We start from the raw sequence: 18,978 nt of genomic DNA, 5'->3' as shown, positions 1-18,978 counted from the left end.
CAGTGAACTCACCATGCATGTGTTTCTTGGTGCCCCCTCTCTTCTGTTTTTTATGTGAGGAATCTTTATTTGCACTTTCTTTGACACAGAAAGAGAAATAGAGATCTGACACATTTCCCTCTTTACAAACATGAGATATGAACGTCTTTATTTTGATATGAGCTACATTTGGGATGCAGATTCAAACACCACTATGTCTACCTCTGAACAGCAGCAGGCTGTTTAGTCCGAGTCGTTTGAGAGGTTGAAGTCTTTGGTGTCGTTGGGGTTTTCATCCTGATATGAGCTAACAACTTGTTTTCCACTTTTCCTCCCCCTCCCTCTCTTTTTCTCTTTCTAACTGAAGTTCAACAGGACTATCGGAATGATTACTGAAGAGTATTCTCCAACCGTCCTCCTCTCCTCCTCCTGTGCTCACCTCCCCATGTCCTGTACATAAGACTGTAAACTGAGAAATTTGATAAATTATTTCTGTAAGCCTCCTTATTTCAAGAGGAAAATAAGGACTCCTAACCTCTGATCCCTGCATCAACCTTTTTTTATTCATTTGTTTCTTCAAAGGCCTTCTTTTTCAGAGTTACCCCTGAAACAAATATCACTTCTTTTATAAAATGATCTGCTTTACAGACGATACATAGCCAGGGAGTCTGGGAATGTTTATCCAACTGATCCAAAGTTAAAAACAAGAAGCCTCTCTAATAAAGCAAGTGTTGTTAGGCTCCTCTGTGCCCTCGTTTTAGTCTGTTTTAGTCTTTAGAAGCATTACTTACCTGCTTCTCAGCTTTCATTCACAGTGCTCTGTGATTCTTATGAATAGAAACTGGATTAATTTCCACTCTCAGTTAACCTGACAGCACTGGAATGCTAATCTGGCTGTTTTCATCCATCGACAGTCTCAGAGACAAAAATGGATTAGCTCCCCTTCCCCTCAAGACCGAACAAAACCCCCAATAACGCTGCTGTGATGATGATCACCAACACTGATCCTGTCTCCATCTAACAGTTATTCGTGCACACAAAGCTTTGCTGCGGCAGCCTACGCTTCGAGCTCAAATCTCTTCTCAACTAATCTCTTCTTTCAAAGCCTGATGAATCAGCTAAATTGTGATGAATTGCTTTGATGCTGATTGGCTGCTCTCCTTACTGAACTATGCCTGTATCTGTATGTCTTATGCACTGTACACCGGGGCAAAAAAATCTTCATTTCAGTCCTGTGTTGACCCAGTTGTGAAATTTTAATTTCTGGTAAAGGAGAAAAAAAAAGCTGAAAGGGGCAACGTGGGATAGAAACCATTTTTCTTCAATTTAATGAACCTACTTTCTTATTAATACACAATCTTTTACACTGTTAAGGCACCCAAATATTCCTTCAATACTTAATCTACTTGTTTTATAACCTTTTAATAGCATGTCCCCTTTTTACTGCTTCTGTTGTGGAATTTAAGGGCATTGTAATCCCTGAAATTAAGCCTTAACAGTGCTCCGGTTTTTGCTCAGTTGTTAGGCCGTTTGTCTCATAGAGAGGCCAAAACCTCACTGCAGCAGTTCTGGGTTTAAATGCAGTCCTCTGCCATGTGCTGCATGTCATCCCTACTCTCTCTTACCCGTATGTCCAGTCTCTCTTCAGCTGTCCTATCAAACCAGAGGCAACATGGCCTTTTAAATCATCTCTAAAATGCCTTAATGTCGCTCCATGCTCAGCCTTGATGGTGGTGGTTTGATGTTTGCTGTAATGATCCACAACCGTCACTCAAACTGACCCTAAATATTCCCACCACCCCAGTCCAACCCCTCCCTCACGGCGGCTACCAGTCCTACCCGCCCTATGGCCAGCCGTATAACCCCGCCGCAGTGGCTTACAACAATGACCAAGGAGGTGAAGAGGAGGAGGAGGAAGAAGAGGGAGAGGAGGAGCAAGACCCTTATTACCGTGGCTACCCCCCTCAGTACTACCCCCAGCCCCCCTCCCAGCAGGCCCATGGGTACCGCTCCAACCCCAGCCACTCTGAGGATACAGAGCTGAGGTCACCGGGCGTCTCCAGGAGATTCCCCCGTGATGTCGTCGTCATGGAGGAGAGCAAGGAAGGAAAACTTTAGAGGAAGGACGGACTCACCTGAAGTGCTTGAGCATCACACACTACAAACACACACACACACTGATATACACACATGAAAACAAATCAGACACTGACATGCACACACACGCGACCCCCCCATTCTGAAACTTTGGTGAGATCTCCCCCTCCCTGTGCGTCAGGTGGTTTCTTCCACCAGGTGCAAAGATGTAAATAGCTGTGTGGACTCTTGTACGATATCTCTGTTAAAGGGGGGTCTGAGAAGTGCCTGATCTATGTTAGCATCGTCAAGTGGTAACGTAATGTAAAGGTAAGACCTGTTTGCTCCTGTCTCTCAGCTGATTTCAGGACTGAACCTTTGTTTTTTGTGTGAAGCTGCATGTCTCCTTTGAGCCAACCATCGAGTACCCAGACATGTGCATCTTGTTTTGATGTATCCTGCTCCATTATTTTACAATTCAACATCAAGGATGAAGAGTCGTCAACACTTGTACAGGCTGCTTTTTACAAAGATGAATCCTGTGTTTCCATGCTGTTCTTAATCTCAGTTTGTTCAAGATGAATTGTTTGAAATAATTCTGTGCGATGCCGTTAAGTTTGCGTCTTCATCATCTACTGTTGAAGTAAGTCCCCCTAAACCAACTTAACATGCAGATTGGACACATTTCTGTGAAATCTATCTCTACATAGAAACACAATAAATTGTCTACTTGAGCTATCTTTTCTTTTTTATCCAAAAAACTTTGGCTGTCGTTACATGTCGTCTTCTAATTGTGTTGCTACAAAGATGGACTAGGTGTGTTTTCAGACTTAAAGAAAACAAATCTGTCTTCTTATTTTGCGCTCTGTTTGTTTTTTTTATGCAAAGTGAGGCCAGCTCACTGTGGACGCCATTTGCTCCTCTGACCTCCTGCTGGAATGAGACCTGGGCTGTTTCCGAAACCGCCTACTATACTAGCAGTACGTACTGATATGTCCAAAATTCAGTATGTAGTAAGTAGTATGTGAACAAGAGCAAAATCTGCAGTATGCCAAAACTCCCCGGATGTCTACTGATTCGGGAAAATTTCACAGTTTGCATCAGACCAGTCTGCCTCGCGTACTGTTTCCCATAATGCACAGCGCTCGGTCCGCTTTTTCTTTTTCCTTCTTTTTTGACGTTTCCGTTTTTAGGTGCTGTGAAAGTTATCAAATTCCATATAAACCACTTCCTTACTTTTTAAATCATAAATGATGCTATAGAAACAGTTTCTCTATCGGCTTCGCTCTTGTTTACTTCCGCATTCCGAAACCGGAAATTCAGTGACGTCTGACCTCGCATACTGCAACACAGATCGAACAGAACAGCCATATTACATACTAAATTCAAAAGCAGTATGTAGTAGGCATTACCTGCTGCCTACTACATTAGTAAGTAGTATGTAGCAGGCTGTTTCGGAAACAGCCCTTGATCCAGTTATTATAGAAAACAGTCAGTGAAACCAGAGAGGACTGACCCACAAGAGTAAACTTTACTGCTGGTGCACTGCAGTCTGTGAAAACAAGCACTAAAGGATCTCAAAGTGAGGCTGTGAGCTGGCCCCGATCTATTTCAAATTTAAAATGTTGAGACTGAACTCTTAAAAAGAAATGTCATCACCACACCCCTTAGTACAATATGAACTTATTTATTTTATATTTTGTTTGCTTTTATAACCAATAAATCTGAAATGAGACAATAACATTGTGTTTAGGTCATTTGTTCAACTTTAATTAGACTGATATAAAACCGTTCTTAACGAGGACAGGTTTGGTGAATTGTTTATTAGGGTGTTTTACAGTTCACATAAACAGAATTGGTTCACACTTAAAGCAGTGGAAATGTCATACACACTATAAGACAACGTATTCAAGATTTGTCGACCAACTCAAACATATAGTACTGAATCCCCCGTGATGGCCCGGTCTTGGTTCTGGGAGCACTGTAACTTTGTTTTGCTGTGAACGCACAAACCTCAAAAGGTAGACTCAGCTTTTACAGATTTCACTCTTTCACAGGCCTTCTCTGATTATTGTATGGTCGTAAAATAAAAATACACATTTCTGAGGTGCTGCTGGATGATTTAGATCTTCTGTCAGGTGTAACATGACGAAAAGAAAAGTGTGTTTTGTAAAGTAAGAGTTTTTGTTGCTGGATTATAACTTTACAGTGCTTTACTAAAGTCAAGTTTTGATTGTTGTTGCCACATATTCCGACCCCGTTTTACAGTAATGTTTCACCCCATAAAAGAAAGTCGGATTCTCTTTCTCTGCAAATCCTAGAAAAGGTGTCACAATATTTTGTCAAGTGTCTTATAAACAGGAATATGTTGCTTTGCTGTCTCTGACGCCAACAGAAAAAAACAACCTTTTAAGCTTTGGTCACGTTGGGCCGTTGGTTTTCATTTCATCTTGTAGTCCTCAGGCCTGCAGGGAAAACACAAGACAACACATTAGTATGGGGAGGCAGAAGAGTCTGGAAAAGAAACGATTAGGAGGAAAAACATGGAGAGAAAGTGACAGATGAGCAACCACAAAGATCCTATCTGTTTTCTTTTTTTTTTTTCCTTTTCAAACTGAGACCAGACACTGCATCCTCTTTTCAGGGTTTTTTTCTCCCACTTTAATTTGAGGCAGAGATTGCAGCAGACTGATATTATCAGGGACGCTGTATTGGCTGTGATACGAAGTACAAAAATGTTATCAATTGTAATAGCTCTGCCATCAACTACAGCAGTATGTTTATGTTGTTGATTTTCTGTTTGAGCACTCTGAGCGCGCGTGTGTGTGTGTGTGTGTGTGTGTGTGTGTGTGTGTGTGAGAATGTTTAGGGCACATATCCAATAATCTTTCCCTCTGATCCAAGGTTTTCTGTGAATATTAACTATGTGTTTAATAAAAGGGCAACGATTGAGTCGCCCTGGATGGCCTTAGCCATGTCTCCCCTGACACACACACACACACACACACACACACACATATATATATATTTGGTCAGTAAAATGAATGAGAGCAGGGGTGAATATTAACTAGTCTAGGCCCCATCTCTTAAATAAACCAGGATTATTTTGACCTTGACGACCACACAGCGACAGGCCTGAGCACACGCACTGATTGGCTGTGGAGATTGGACCAGTAAACAATAAGAAGTGGCTCATTCATCACCGTGTGCGCAAACACTCTGACAGCAATGCTGAGCGTACAACAGACACGCTGTACATGCCTGAACAAGGCACGCACACGTAAACATGGACTGAAACTGAATAAAGAACTTGTTGGCTCACAGCTCCTGAGTATAAATTCAGAGTCACAGGTTTCAGATTTATACATTCAGATTAAACGTGTGCAGTGTTTCTCTGAACCCTTTTTAATGTACCAGACGGAGTACTTACCACAGCAGAGTCACTGACATTGTTTCATGAGGGTAGTAAATCAGTATTTTAGAGGGGTCAATCGATGGCTTCCTGTGAAAACTAGTCATGCAGATTTTCTATTTCCTGCCCAGCTTTTTACACTCTTGGATTTCTGTTACCACCTTCACTTTACGAGGGAGAGGACTATTTTTACAGCTTTGAAATATTGTATAAACAAATTCAACAGCAGCATTTTATCAAGTGACATCACCAGGGCATCCACAGAACATGTTCATTGTTTTGATTGGAGCTGTTAATCTAAAAGCAGTCTACAGCTGGTGTTTTGAACAGGTTTTAAAGAGAGTAATTTTTTAATCTGTTCAACTTTTAAATCATTACCATCAACAGCATTGTATTGGTGTTGATGAATATGTCTCAGAGGTTATATCAAAACCTGTCCAAATAAAACCTTACCTTCACGGCTGAATACCTCTGGATGCCAGGAGAAAGTCTTCTTTGTTTTTTAACTTGGAATTTTAAAATGTTTGATTTAATTCATGGTTGGTCTGAGTATTCCAGTGTTTTGTGTTTATGTACTCCACACAAGCAGAAAACACTCAGAGAGAAGTGCTTGTACATCATCGTAACACATACAAACAAAGTGTATGAGGAGTTGTTGCAGTGACTGCAATCTGGATTTGTGGACTTCTGTTTAAGTTCAAGAGGATCCAGGGTTCAATAAAATTAAGTTCCCATCCAATGCTAAAACTAGATGGTGATACTGGTTAGGACTTTTATTTTGGTTTGGGAAGTAAAGGCCTTTCAGAAAATCTACTTCCTGAAAAACTTATCAGAACACTGAGGAAGGCCATCTACAGTCCCAAAATTATACAATGATCCCTGTGTTGAAGCCTCAACTAAAAATGTTGTTTTTTTCTGAGGTTACAAATCATGTGATTGACAGGAGACCTGCTCAGGGTGTACCCCACCTCTTTCCCAATGACAGCTGGAATTAGCTCCACCCCTCCGCAACCCCAAAGCCAGGAAGTTGCATCATTTTGTTAAAGATGTCAATACAATAGACTTCTTTCTGGAACCAGTGGGTTTGTGTATGAAACTTGTATGAATGCAGGTTTGTGATTCTGATGTTTGTGATGAGGGGAACAAAGAAACTTTCATGATTCTGTTGCTAGTTGTGTTGTAAACCAGCAGCCTGGTGCAGCAGGAGTGTGTAAGTTGTGTCCTAAGTTAGGGTGTAAAGTCCACCCTAAACCACACGTTGAAACTAGTTAGTTTGTAACTTAAGTCGTGTCATTGTTTGGTTTCACCACGAAGATGTAAGGTTCATCTTAACAATTAGACTGTAATGTCCAAACTAACCAAAACATTGTCGCAGATATGACGTATACACTTCCAGCAGCCAATCAGAGGAAAGCACCAATTTTGATGCATTGTTATCTTTCGTGCCAAATCGTCTCAGAACTGACCAACAGCTGAAACAAACTAAAGTAAGGTGATAACTATAGCCTAAAGCCTTAATCTACGGTGTGTGTATAATAACAGTGACAGTGGATGTAATCTCTCGTGGATATCGCGTTGCCAATGTATTCTAGGTGGGAGAACCCTCTGTATCTCCTCATCCTCCAAATCATCCCACCTTTCAAAACGCAGCGACATGGCAACCGATTTACTCTGCGGAGGACTTTACACCTACTAGGAGCCAAGTGTAAGAATTAAGTTGTAACTTAGGCTGACGTTGGAACTATCTCAGCTGGTGCAACGCACAAAACATTAGTAGAGTGTAAACTCCATCCTGAATCAGAAATTACATTCAAACTAGGCTACGTTTGAGCTTACACGCAGCTGGTGCAACAGGCTGCTGATCTCTGACTCTGTGAGACACACAGATTTACATCCTCAACAGTCACAGTGAACTGACAGCAGGGATGATGGTGTTGCTGTGTGATACAAGATCACCAAAAGTCACCATAAAGACGTTCAGTGGACTTGGTTGTTTAGTTGTTACTCCTTATGGATGAATGGCAGTAACCATTGCCTGGATAAAAAACCCGAAGACACTTGGCTGGGTGGGCTGATGGTCACGGAGGTTGGTGCTGAGCAGGAGGAACACAGTGTGCTCTCACTTAACCCGTCGGGAAGATGTTTACTACAGGTGAGGCCAGGAAAATGCAACAGGACGACATCATCATGACAGCAAACAGCAGGTCACAATGTCAGTCTAATCTCCAGCAGGAAAATACTTTACTCAAAAACCCATGAATATGATTATGCCAAATAACAGATGCTCTGCTGCACCCCACGGAGAAACCTTGAATGTCCCAAACAGTCCTAGAGCGGTGGAAAACAACTGACCTTCTGCACACTCATTTCACACATTTTACCATTTATATTCAAGTTTCTGGACTTTACACAGAACTGTGAAACCCAATACAACTCCAGGGTACAGGCTGGGCAGGGCCTGATGGTGCATCCCTCAGTAGTAGGAAGTAAATGGTACAGAGACTGTACTTGTATAGCATTATTCTAGTCTGTCCAACATTTTTATACACTGATGGAAGAGGATGCCATCAGTACTAGCTAATCTCATTTATACATTCTCACCAAGCGGCAAACTTCGGTCTAAAAAAATGAGTCCAATGCAGAAGTGCTAAAAACTGCAGTTCATCGAGGATCCGCTTGAGGCTGGCTCCGGAAGTACTGGAAACCACATACACACCAATTCAAAAAAGCTGATCTTTACAGCAGAAATAAACATGTTTACAACCTGGTACAAAGGACCAGTGTAGTCCAGATAGCTTATGTCTTAATCGTCTCACACTGTAGGGGGGGGGAATTTTTTCTGACGTGGCAATTTCAAAGTTATTTAGATTACGAGTCTTCCAATGAGAGGCACAGCTGACTTGATTGACAGGTGGGAACACTGCAGCTGTTGGCTAGGAGGCTCAAAGCCCGCCTCTTTACGTCACACTGGCTCAACAGCAGCAATATGGCTGCCGCCGCCGATTGACCTCAAAACAGCGCTTCAGAAACAGATGGGTGACATCACGGATGTTACGTCCATATTTTATACAGTCTCTGATTCTCACACACAGCTAGATATGTCACCAGGAAAAATTAGCTCAAGACCCTTGGAGTTATGGATTATGGGTGAGAGCTATGTTATTGTCTCTTGAACCACCAACCTTCCTATGGAGAGCCTATACCACTGGGCCACAGCTGCCTGAAGCCGATCAAGGAAGTCCCCCAAATCATATAACCATCAGCCCTTCACACTGCAGCTACGTGGTTACAATATCAACATTTTATTTGTTCCTACGTGTGTCAGGAACGTGTCAACGAGTCAGACTGGTCTCTACAATCAGGCTTAGGATCTGGACCCATTCATGCATACAATGTTCCACAATAAGAGCATGAATTAACGCAGCACTGTGGAAAATCATGACACTGTTCACCAGGAACAAGTCATGAGCTTTTGATCCCACGTCCTCATTAACATATGACTACTATCTGCTGCTTGACAGTAAGTGACACAACACCCACTGTGCCTCTCCTCTAAAGTCCAGTTCACTGTTTCCTTTCTTTCTTTACCATCTGCTGATTTTTAGCCTCTCATGCTTTTGAATACAAAACACAAGGACTTCTCTTATGAGATAGAACTGCTGCAATTTTTTCAGATTTCTATAACAGATATAAACAAAGTATTCAAAACAAACAAAGGATGTCTAACCCCACTACTTAGATACAGCAGCAGAATGAGACGGGTAAAGATAGTGAGACGGTCCTCATGTCAACATTGCCTCCTACTGGCTGCTCTTCAACAGCACAAGACGTGAAAATGACGGTGTGTTGTTGCTTGTGTCCTTTTAAAAATTCATGTAGAGTGTGAAGTCAGGGGTAAGCATTACCATAAACATTAAAATATGTCATGTTTTAGTTAATGAATTGAATTAAGTGGAGTGAATAAAAAAGTGATGAAGAGGGAGTGTGAGTATATGTTTACTTTCTCTGCAGGACGTTCATTTTGTCACCTTATAATTGCTGAGCGTTCAAACAGAAAACTGAAACAACTTAAAATGCATTTTAACAGCGGTGGTCACAGTTGATGGAATTTATATGCAACACTATGTGTGATATATTCCTCCCTGCATGGGGGAAATGATTGTATAATGGAGTTTCTGATAATAACACAACTTTTCTAATGATGATGGTGTTGATTTAATTCTGCTTTAAAGCCAAAAGGTGTTGAATGAGAGTGAGTTTTCCTGGGGAAACTATAACATATCAAACACCTTCATTTCCTGCAGAGGCCCTTCTGTGAGTGCGTAACACTGCTGGAAGAAAGACGTTGATTTAGAGACCAAGTTGATCCTGTTTGTTTCTCTTACAATACAATGCTGCTGTAGAACGTACCAGACTCCAGCTGCTACAAATACTACTATCAAGGCAGATGGCTGTCTGACATGAGTCTGGTTCTGCTCAAGGTTTCTGCCTGTTAAAAAGCAGTTTTCCTTGCCCCTGTAACTTGCTAAGTGCTGCAAAGTGCTCTACTCATGGTGGATTACGATGAGATCAGACTGCCTGTAAGATGGGACTGGTTTTTATCCTGTCTTGATATTGGGTCTTTGTTAATAATATAACATAGAGTTATTTTGCAAGACACAAATGGGGGGGTCTTGGGATGTCTTCCAGAATGGAATATAACAATATCAACAGAAATAGTAGCTAAACTTAAAATAAAACCTTGAAAATATAAAATGTAATGAGTTTTCTGCCTTTCTTTGTTTCCAGATGACTCCTAAGTTTAGGGTTAGTGAACAGTTAATTATCAAAAGTATCAGTAGCAGTAGGTTGATTCATAACAGCACAGGTAACACACCCACATGCTCATACATGTGGGCTAATTTTCTGCAGACCAGCTAAATAAAGCCACATTAAATCCCTTTGATGGACAGTGGGGGGGTCGCAAATCTTTGCCACCTTTATTTTGGAAGTCGTGGGCTGCAAAGTTTGGGAACCCCTAGTCTAGACCTGCTCTGTTTGTAAAGCCTCTTGAGATAACGTTTGTTGTGATTTGGCGCTATACAAATGAAGATTGATTGATTGATCAATGTGTAGACACCTTTGTGTACTGTGTGTATGTGTGGTAGTTTGAGAACTCAAGAACAGACTGTATGTGTTTGTACATACGGCGTCCACAGCCTAGGGAAGGCGTCAATCTCCTCCTGTGTGTACTCGCTAAGCTTCCTGGGGATGTCTCTGGGCTGAGGCAGCTCCTCCGTCAGGTTGGCCCGGATGTCTTCTGGCAGCTCCTATTTAGGTGTGAACAGAATATTTTTGTGAAAAAAGAAGGAGGACAAACCAAAGGAAAAAGGAAGGCAAATACAGGACAATAAATTGGAATGAAGTGATATTACAAGAAGGCCAGAGAGTAGCAGCATCCCTTTCGAGCGGCTCAGATTATCCCTTCAAAGATTGAAGAGAGTTTTAGGTCCGTAACTCCAGTGTTGACAGTCATTCTTATTAATATTCACTGCACATGATCGTGTGTCTCCAGATTCATTTAAGCAGCGGACAAAAAGTTCAGACGGAAAGATTAAAGTAGAGGTAAAAAAAAACACCAAACCTTCAGAAAATAGTCTGCTTTGTAATGCAGAGAGGGACGCAGACATTTACAACAACCATGCATCACGACTGCTTCTAATGAGGGATGAGCAGCATCGGTTCTAAAGGTGGATAACATGTGAGGACCAAAACAAAAGAGGACAAACAGCCTCTCCTCACTTCCAAACACTTAAAATCTAATAATAAATGTACTGCCTCATTTGTAACAAAGTTCAAACCCAAAGATCTGATATATGTCCTGTGTCTCACTTTCCTGGTGTTAATGATGCTGTTCTCTCATATGAACAAAATTACATCCAGATCATGTCGTCACCCTATTAAAATAATGGCCTGTCATTTTTTTAAGTTTTTGTGAAAACACGAAAACCTTTATTAATCATTTCAATCAAAAATGCCTTGACAGTGGGTGACTGTTGACATATATAGAAGGTTGTGTGTCCATTATGTAACATTAAAGAATAAAGTGACTGTTAGGCCAATTTTCAAACATTCTAGTGTGACTTAGGCAACTTTAAACCTGGCTTAAACTGCCCTTTCATTCCACAGTGCAAACTCAAAACTGAAGTTACCCTGTGTTAAATTGAACAAATGTCAGGTAAATCAAACTGGTCAGGAGACAGTCCCTTTCCTCATTTCTCCAGGTTTTCTTTGCTGTTTTTTATTGAACGTAACCCATTTCAAACATCCAGTTTTGACAACTTTTTGAAACCTGACTATTAACTCTCCTTTAATTCCATAAAGCAAACTCAAAATGTAAATAACTCTAACCTAAATTGAACAAATGTCAGGTCGATAGTAAACCTCATCACTCACCGGTAGAACCTGATTCAAGAATCATGTTTAGAGATTCTTCTGCACTTTAGATTCTGTTGCTTCTTGAAGCAGCTGCCATCATGAAAGCTTGTTAAATTGCCCAAGTCAAACATTTTATCCTAAAGAATCAAAAATGTTGACTAGAATGACCTAAGTCACCCTCTTGACATAGGCCATTGTCCTATAGGGCATACATAGCATAATCATTTCAACTAAGGATTAGGGATATTTTACCAGAGGTGGGCAGAATCATCAAGAGATGATTTAGGCCAAAAACTCATTTTCATCAAAAAATGACGTAGGCCATTATTTTAATAGGCTGACGATATTTGAAACTAATAAAGACACTCAACAGTTCATCAGTAGTCTATAAAAACAAAACAGTTAACCTGAGGCAGTTTTTTGATACTTAGAGCTAAAGAGAACTGCAGAGCGATCATTCTCTTACCTAAGAGTGACCCTTGTAATATGGCAGATAAACATATGTGGCTCCATCTTTATATCAGTATGATGATCAGTGTAATAACATCATTGCGCCCATTGTTATAATGAGCCTTCTCTCTAAGTGTCTACTATTGCATGACTGCATGATTTATTAGCATATGGTCATTTTTCTACAAGGCCATTAGTTTGGAAAGTTGGACAGAAACCGGACTTACATCATCAGGAAAGATGTGTAATCTCTGCATCATGGTGCGCCGGAGCAGATTCCGAGGCAGCATGCCGTAAACAGCTAACTTCACAATCTGGGGAGAAGAAGCACATGGAGAAAGGTTAAGAATTCAATCTGCTAACTGTTGCCTGTAGAAAAAATAAAAAAGGTTCACAGCAACTTCTATACTATTTCTGTTTCATGTTTCTACACTTCTGAAATCATGTTCCTCATCGTGATGCTTGTTACACAAAAAGTGAATGAACTCTTGGAGAGCTTTACTGGACCAAGATATTGGACAGAAATACTGGACAGTGATGTTGGACAGAGGCAGTGCTGACAAATCAGTCATCTGTTCGATTCCATTTGTCCCATGTCGCTCGCCAATCCTCAGACCTCATTTTCACTAAACCGCCATCAGGACACGCGTCTGTGGTCGGGGGCTGGACTAAAGCCTGCATCCACAAAGAGCCAACAGCAGAGTACGCGTCTTTCTGGGATTTGTGAACTACAGAATGGAGACCAGTTCAGGTAATCCACTGACTTTTATTTCAAATAAAAATAAATATTTCATGATCATTTTATCAACTACAAACAAAGAGGTCCAAAAATTCATTTGGAATAATTCTGAACGGCCTTGTTGATTTTGTGCGACATTAAACTGCTCCTTCCTAACTTATTTTACATATTTCTACCACAACATCTTGTCATTATCTGTTGTTTACAAACACAAAGACATCACTACATGTTACTGGAACAAGTAAAGCACAAACAGGTTAAAAATGAAGGAAGAATAATTTATAAGAGGCTAGGGAAAATCGTTGATATATGAAACAGAGAAAGGTTGTTCTAAGCCCCATATACAGAGACTAGAGTCCCTGTCAGTGGTCGCAGGTTCAACTCCCGGCCTCTATAATTTGCTGCATGTCTTCCCCCACTCTCTACTCCCCACATTTCCTGTCCCTCTACAGCTTTCCTATCCAATAAAGGCAAAAATGCCCAAAAATATAACTTTAAAAAGAAAAAAAAAAGAAAAAAGAAAGGAATGAAAATCAATGAGGTCTAACAATATGGTAGACTTCTCCATCCAACAGGCTCTGTTCAAGTTCTTTGTAAACCCCATAACACATTTTTTTATCTCTTCATATTTTCTATAATTTATTTATTAATAAAGCTATCTTTCATTTAGATTCATTTTTTTATTATCAATTTATCGCTTTTCTTCTTTTTTCTTTTTTTTACTTCCTTGAATCTAATCAAATGTTGTATTCATACAGCTCTTTATCCAAATGTACTTTACTCCTTATTTATAGGAATTAAGCTATTTACTTTATTTCTATGGCATTGGTGTTTGTAATTAATTACAAAACTAAATTAAAAAGCAGCACAAGTTCACCAGTGACACATCAAATGATTATATAATACAGTTTAAAAAAAACTGAACACCACCATATTGAATGTATCTTTACTTTAAAGCAGGGGTTCCCAAAGTGTGGGCTGGGACCCCCTGGGGGGTCGTGAGACACAAATGGGGGGTCGTTTTTTTTTTTTTAAGTCATCTAAAAATAATACCTTTTACCCATTATTGTAAAAAGAAATATTGACAAAATAGATGCTTACCTTGAAATAAAACCATGAAAATATAAAGCGTAATGAGTTTTCTGCCTTTCTTTTTGCCAGATGACTCCTAAGTTTAGGGTTAGTGAACAGTTAATTATCAAAAGCACCAGGAGCAGCAGGTTGATTCATAACAGCACAGGAAACACAGACACATGCTCATATAGGTAAGCTCATTTTCTGCAGACCAGCTAAATGAAGTCACATTAAATCACTTTGAGGGACAGTGGGGGTCGCAAGTCTTTGGCACCTATATTTTGGGGGTCACGGGTTGGAAAGTTTGGGAACCCCTGCTTTAAAGGATATGAAAAATTATATTTTATCATTTTTAAGAACATACAAAAATCTTAAGAAAAAAATGTCCAGCTCGTATTTATTTCTCAAATGTAAATGTCAACAAGTCAAGAAGACTTAATATGTACAACAATGGAGTTCAATGGCAGACAGGAATTACTTCACCATCTGCTTGTTGTTTTCACGGGTCTTGTACGCCTTCTCATCTTTAAAGCTACCAACAAGTTGTTTCCCCCTAAAGTGTGAAAGTCGTCATGTTTTGTATAACAGATGTTAGGAGCTAAAATGATTTTTAAAGTTCGATATGTAGGTCACATCAAGTTCTGGAAAAAGAGCGGCGTGTAACACAATGAAGAGTCCCTGAAACCATGAATATGCAACATAAACCAAAACTGCAGGAATTCTTCTTCAACTGAGCTTCACAATCCCACCAGCACCAGCACAAATCCAATGCTGGTTAATCCCTGCTCCTCACATGAATATGCAGGAGCAGCACATGTGAAGGAAGGGATAAATGTCACAACACCTGACATGGGAATTAAGCTAATCTCTAAAAATGTGGGTTAAATTATACATAAAGTGTAATAAAAAGCCATGATGTGAGGAGGAAAATCTGGCAATTCTGAATTCTCTGTGACTAAAAATTTGAAAAGGATAAAAGTGAGAGACAACACTTACAGCTTTGGGGTCTTTCTGGTGCATCTGAGCGGCTGTGAGTTGTTTGAATCCGCCTGGATACCTTTGGGGGGGAAATGGTAAGCCAAATCAAATGCTTGTTTTTCAACCTGTATATTAGCACTCTACAGCATTTGTCAAATAATATGAGAGGCAACGACCCACTTAAGACACAAGTAAGTCATTACTTCTCCAGAGGTGTAAAAGGGACAAAAGTTATGAAGTAAAATTTGGCTTGAAGACACTGAAGGACAAAAGATAATTTTAAAAACAGTAAAGAAACAACAGAGAGGGAGACAGTGAGAGGTATACTTTAACACAGTGTGGACTTACCCTGTGTGTGACGAGTAGACCTTCTGCTCCCATTTGTTTCCAGAGAAAGCTATGTGTTTGGAGTTTATTACTACTACATGGTCACCAATGTCACCTGCAAGACGTTCAAGGTGTTGAGTTAAAATCACAATGAAGAAATGCATCACCCTATTTTAATGGAAAGGACATGTACATACACTGCTGATGTAACAATGATAACAGTGTAAGAACATCTCTTTACAACCAAGAGGGAAGCATGTAAATGTATTTTATCTTCTTGTGCCATCATGTGGTTGTTTCATGGTACAGCAATTACTGAAACTAAGACAGTAGTTTACAAGTAGCAGAAGAGAGCAGTCTTAATGTTGCTTATGTGTGTACTCTGGGGCAGATTTGACTCAAACTCACTCAGTGCATGGTAGATAGGCTTGTGTTTCCCCTGTAGTCTGATAGAACACATGGTCGCGATCTTCCCAGGAGGCTGCATCCTGGCGTCGATCACGAACCAGGACCGAGCAAAGGTCGCCCATTGCTGAGCCATCACAGTTATAATAGGAGAAACAAGGGAGACAGAGGGTCCTTGTCACTGGATGAACAACTAAAGTGTAATAACTCAATAAGTTAATAAGGCACTGATCTATCATTCTCTTTGTTTGTATGGTTAAAGAAAGTCTCACCATAGTAATGGTTACCCTTGTCCCAATAACATTGTAATAACTGTGTAATAAGCATGCCATTAATATTATAACTATCATTATAATTGTATGATAAAAATGAGTATGAATTAACACACATTTTCATTCCATTGAAATCAGTGGTGTAACTGATCACACCCATGGTTATAATGGTATGTATTTCTCATTTGTTTTCTTCTTTCATTTGTTTTGACTTTTGTTTTCAGTCTGAGTTCAGATTGTATCAATTTAGTGGGGTTTTTTTAGTTCAGTTTCTAACTTAGCTAATAGCTACATGTCCTTACTTGGGGGTAACAAATACTGATATTGAGATGATGCAGCTTTTTATATTACAGACTTTTGTACTCAGATTCTTTAAAAACAGTTTACAAATGAAAAGGAAGTTCCGGATCATCTGAGTGCTGAGTGCTTGAATTAATTATCAGAGTTGAGGCAATGAGTATATAAATTAGAAAACTGAGAAAAGCAATGCAGTGAAACTCTGTGTAACTTAAAACTCAAGTGAGGAGTACAACAGTTCAATTATTAATCTTATTACTATTTTCTAATGATCCCACGAGTGAAACTATCCATGTAACAAGTCCATCAGACTAGTGATGGTCTGCACACCTTATTATCAGCACATCATTGTCTGTAATAGAAAGTGTAGATTGATCGAGAATGTGTCTTAAACAGGAGGTTTGGAGACCTTCAGACATTAGATACAATAAGAGTATATTATTTACCGTGTTTTACAACAAGAGGAAAAATAATTCAGAAATGCCTTCCTAAACAAAACACTTGAAGAATGTGATGAAGAAGCGGGAAAAAGGGCTTAAAATGTTCAGAAAAACTGATTTGAAAAGTTTGCAAATCAATTAAACCCTATATTCAATCTGACATGCAACCGTATCAAATGGTGGAACTGATTTTTTGTTGTTGTTGTTGTTATATAAAACATATTATATGCACATTTGAAATTTGTTGTCAGCAACACCTTTCAATACAGTTTGGACAGGGCCATAATCAACATTGTGTCACTTCTTCTAATGTCACTCTTGTTAAATTGTTAATTGCCTGATATAGGAATTCAGCTGCTGAACAGTTTGGGGTCCCCTGTGTCGTGTTTTTTGTGCCATGATGCTCCAAATGTTTTTAATGGGTGACAGGTTGGGACTGTAGGCAGGTCAGTTTAGCAACCTCACACACATTTCCACTTCAGAGCCATGCTGCTGTAATGTGTACAGAATGTAGTTTGTATGTTTGTAGTTTATATGATTTCCTCTTGGCATGGTACAGTTTTAACCTACATTTATGGATGCAGCAACAAACCATGTTTACAGACAGTGGGGGTTCTTTTAGATTTGATTTTGAGCCCATGCAGTGATTTTCACTGTAGAGTCATGTCTGTTTTCATGCAGTGCCGCCTGAGGTGATATCATGTGCTGTAGCTCTGATGAAATCCTCAAATTATTTGCAATATCATGCTGAGGAACATTTTTTTGGTATCGCTGAACTAATTCCTCACCCTGTCTCTCTCAGAGTAGCGAATCTCTTGCCATCCTTACTTCTTAATTATTTCAATTAAATATAGGTCTAGGTCTTAAATTACACTAACTGAAGAGATAATCAGAACTTTATTGGTGTAATCTCACTCATCAGTCTGGTAGGATAAAAAAAAGGATAATAACATATAATTATTTTACACACGTCTACGGAAGCATTACGTTTTAGCATGAGTATTAGTGAAGCAGTTTAAGACAACCAGCTTGTTAATATTTGCAACTTACCGTTTTATTAATACACACATCACATCTTACAGTAGGGTTGCCAACTTTCTCACTAATAAATAAGGGACAGGTGCACGGTGCCATGGTGGTGTGAGCATGATGTGTGAATTCAGTGTATATTCATATTCTGATTCAACTGGAAATGCAGAAAGTGTGTATATTCCCTTTAATCCTTACTGTATCATTATGTACCCTCATATGAATAAACTTCAAAGAAACCACAATTTGGCTCTTTACATTAAAAAAAACAGGAAAAAGAAAAATTTAATCCAAATGTACTTTTTCCGTGGATACTGTTTGCTGCTCTTGACTGACTCAAGCAGTCTTTTGTCCTTTTGCACAACCAGAGAGAAGTCCTTACATGACAAGTCACAGTTTACAAATCTTTGAAGTTCATTTTTAATCAGCTCTGTGCTGCATCTGTTTCTTGAGTCTGACCATTTAATGGCCACCAGAGAGAAAATCCTCTCCACACTTTTTGCAGGACTTGACTGATCTAGGATGTGCAGAGTGCAGTCTGCTGTATTTACGAGAGTTAATAGTTAATATACAGGACAATTGAGGTCCGGTATGAAACAAACCAATTCAGCCCAATATACAGGATGTCCCGGCTAATACGGGACAGTTGGCAACCCTATCTTACAGTGAGTCTGACACATGGGTCTGACAGGAGCCTTTTAGCAACACTCGTTAGCTAGCTTATGTCTTTTTGTGACCGAGGAGCCGTAAACTTCATAACATCTCACATACCGGCTCAACAGGATGATACAAAATGATACAATAAAATGCATAATGAGTCTTGTTACCTGGGCAGATCTGGAGAAACTAGACATTTCGATGACACTACCAGCACATAATCAAAACATTTGACCCTCAACCAACCAACGTGAACAGCGGTCCGTCTGATTATTTATCTCGGTTGAAACAAGATTTGTGGCTTTATTTTTCCTTTTTTCACTTAATATTTTATAGCAATTTATGGCCTGTGTGAAAACTAGCTATCATTTAGTAGCTGTACTCGTGATACGTGTTGCACCGTTAAAACAACGATATTAGGGGTTA

The 18,978-nt window shown here is 39.7% G+C and overlaps 2 protein-coding genes across 5 annotated transcripts in view; one reads left to right on the top strand and one right to left on the bottom strand.

Annotated features, from left to right (window-relative positions):
• col14a1a (collagen, type XIV, alpha 1a) overlaps positions 1 to 2,789 on the top strand; it is a 173,862-nt gene extending 171,073 nt beyond the window's left edge. For 2 of the 4 annotated variants that reach the window (XM_034696948.1, XM_034696949.1), the window contains one exon: positions 347 to 2,789. In XM_034696948.1, the coding sequence (XP_034552839.1) occupies positions 347 to 375 (29 nt within the window). In that variant the 3' untranslated portion in view covers positions 376 to 2,789. The remainder of the gene's footprint in view (positions 1 to 346) is intronic. The other 2 variants (XM_034696946.1, XM_034696947.1) reach the window with 1 other exon arrangement.
• A 1,014-nt stretch (positions 2,790 to 3,803) lies between these two features.
• Positions 3,804 to 18,852, bottom strand: mrpl13 (mitochondrial ribosomal protein L13). Its single transcript, XM_034696950.1, has 7 exons — positions 18,723 to 18,852; positions 15,861 to 15,984; positions 15,474 to 15,567; positions 15,144 to 15,204; positions 12,562 to 12,648; positions 10,655 to 10,776; positions 3,804 to 4,520 (listed from the first exon to the last, which is right to left on the bottom strand). Exons 1-7 carry the CDS (start codon positions 18,747 to 18,749, stop codon positions 4,496 to 4,498), a joined length of 540 nt encoding a protein of 179 aa, XP_034552841.1. The 5' UTR covers positions 18,750 to 18,852; the 3' UTR covers positions 3,804 to 4,495.
• Positions 18,853 to 18,978: the final 126 nt, after the last annotated feature.

The sequence above is a fragment of the Notolabrus celidotus genome, chromosome 12 (assembly GCF_009762535.1).
Source record: "Notolabrus celidotus isolate fNotCel1 chromosome 12, fNotCel1.pri, whole genome shotgun sequence".
In the NCBI taxonomy this organism is placed as follows: domain Eukaryota; kingdom Metazoa; phylum Chordata; class Actinopteri; order Labriformes; family Labridae; genus Notolabrus; species Notolabrus celidotus.
The sequence above is the reverse complement of the archived record's forward strand: the minus strand, read 5'-3'. Positions and strand labels throughout refer to the sequence as shown.

Coding starts and splice junctions, on each gene's coding strand:
- mrpl13 (XM_034696950.1), bottom strand. CDS start 18,749: ATGTCTAGTTTCTCCAGATCTGCCCAG. Junction 15,205..15,473: donor GTCTACTCGTCACACACAGG/GTAAGTCCACAC, acceptor TCCCCCCCAAAG/GTATCCAGGCGGATTCAAAC. Junction 10,777..12,561: donor TACACATCTTTCCTGATGAT/GTAAGTCCGGTT, acceptor ACACCTAAATAG/GAGCTGCCAGAAGACATCCG.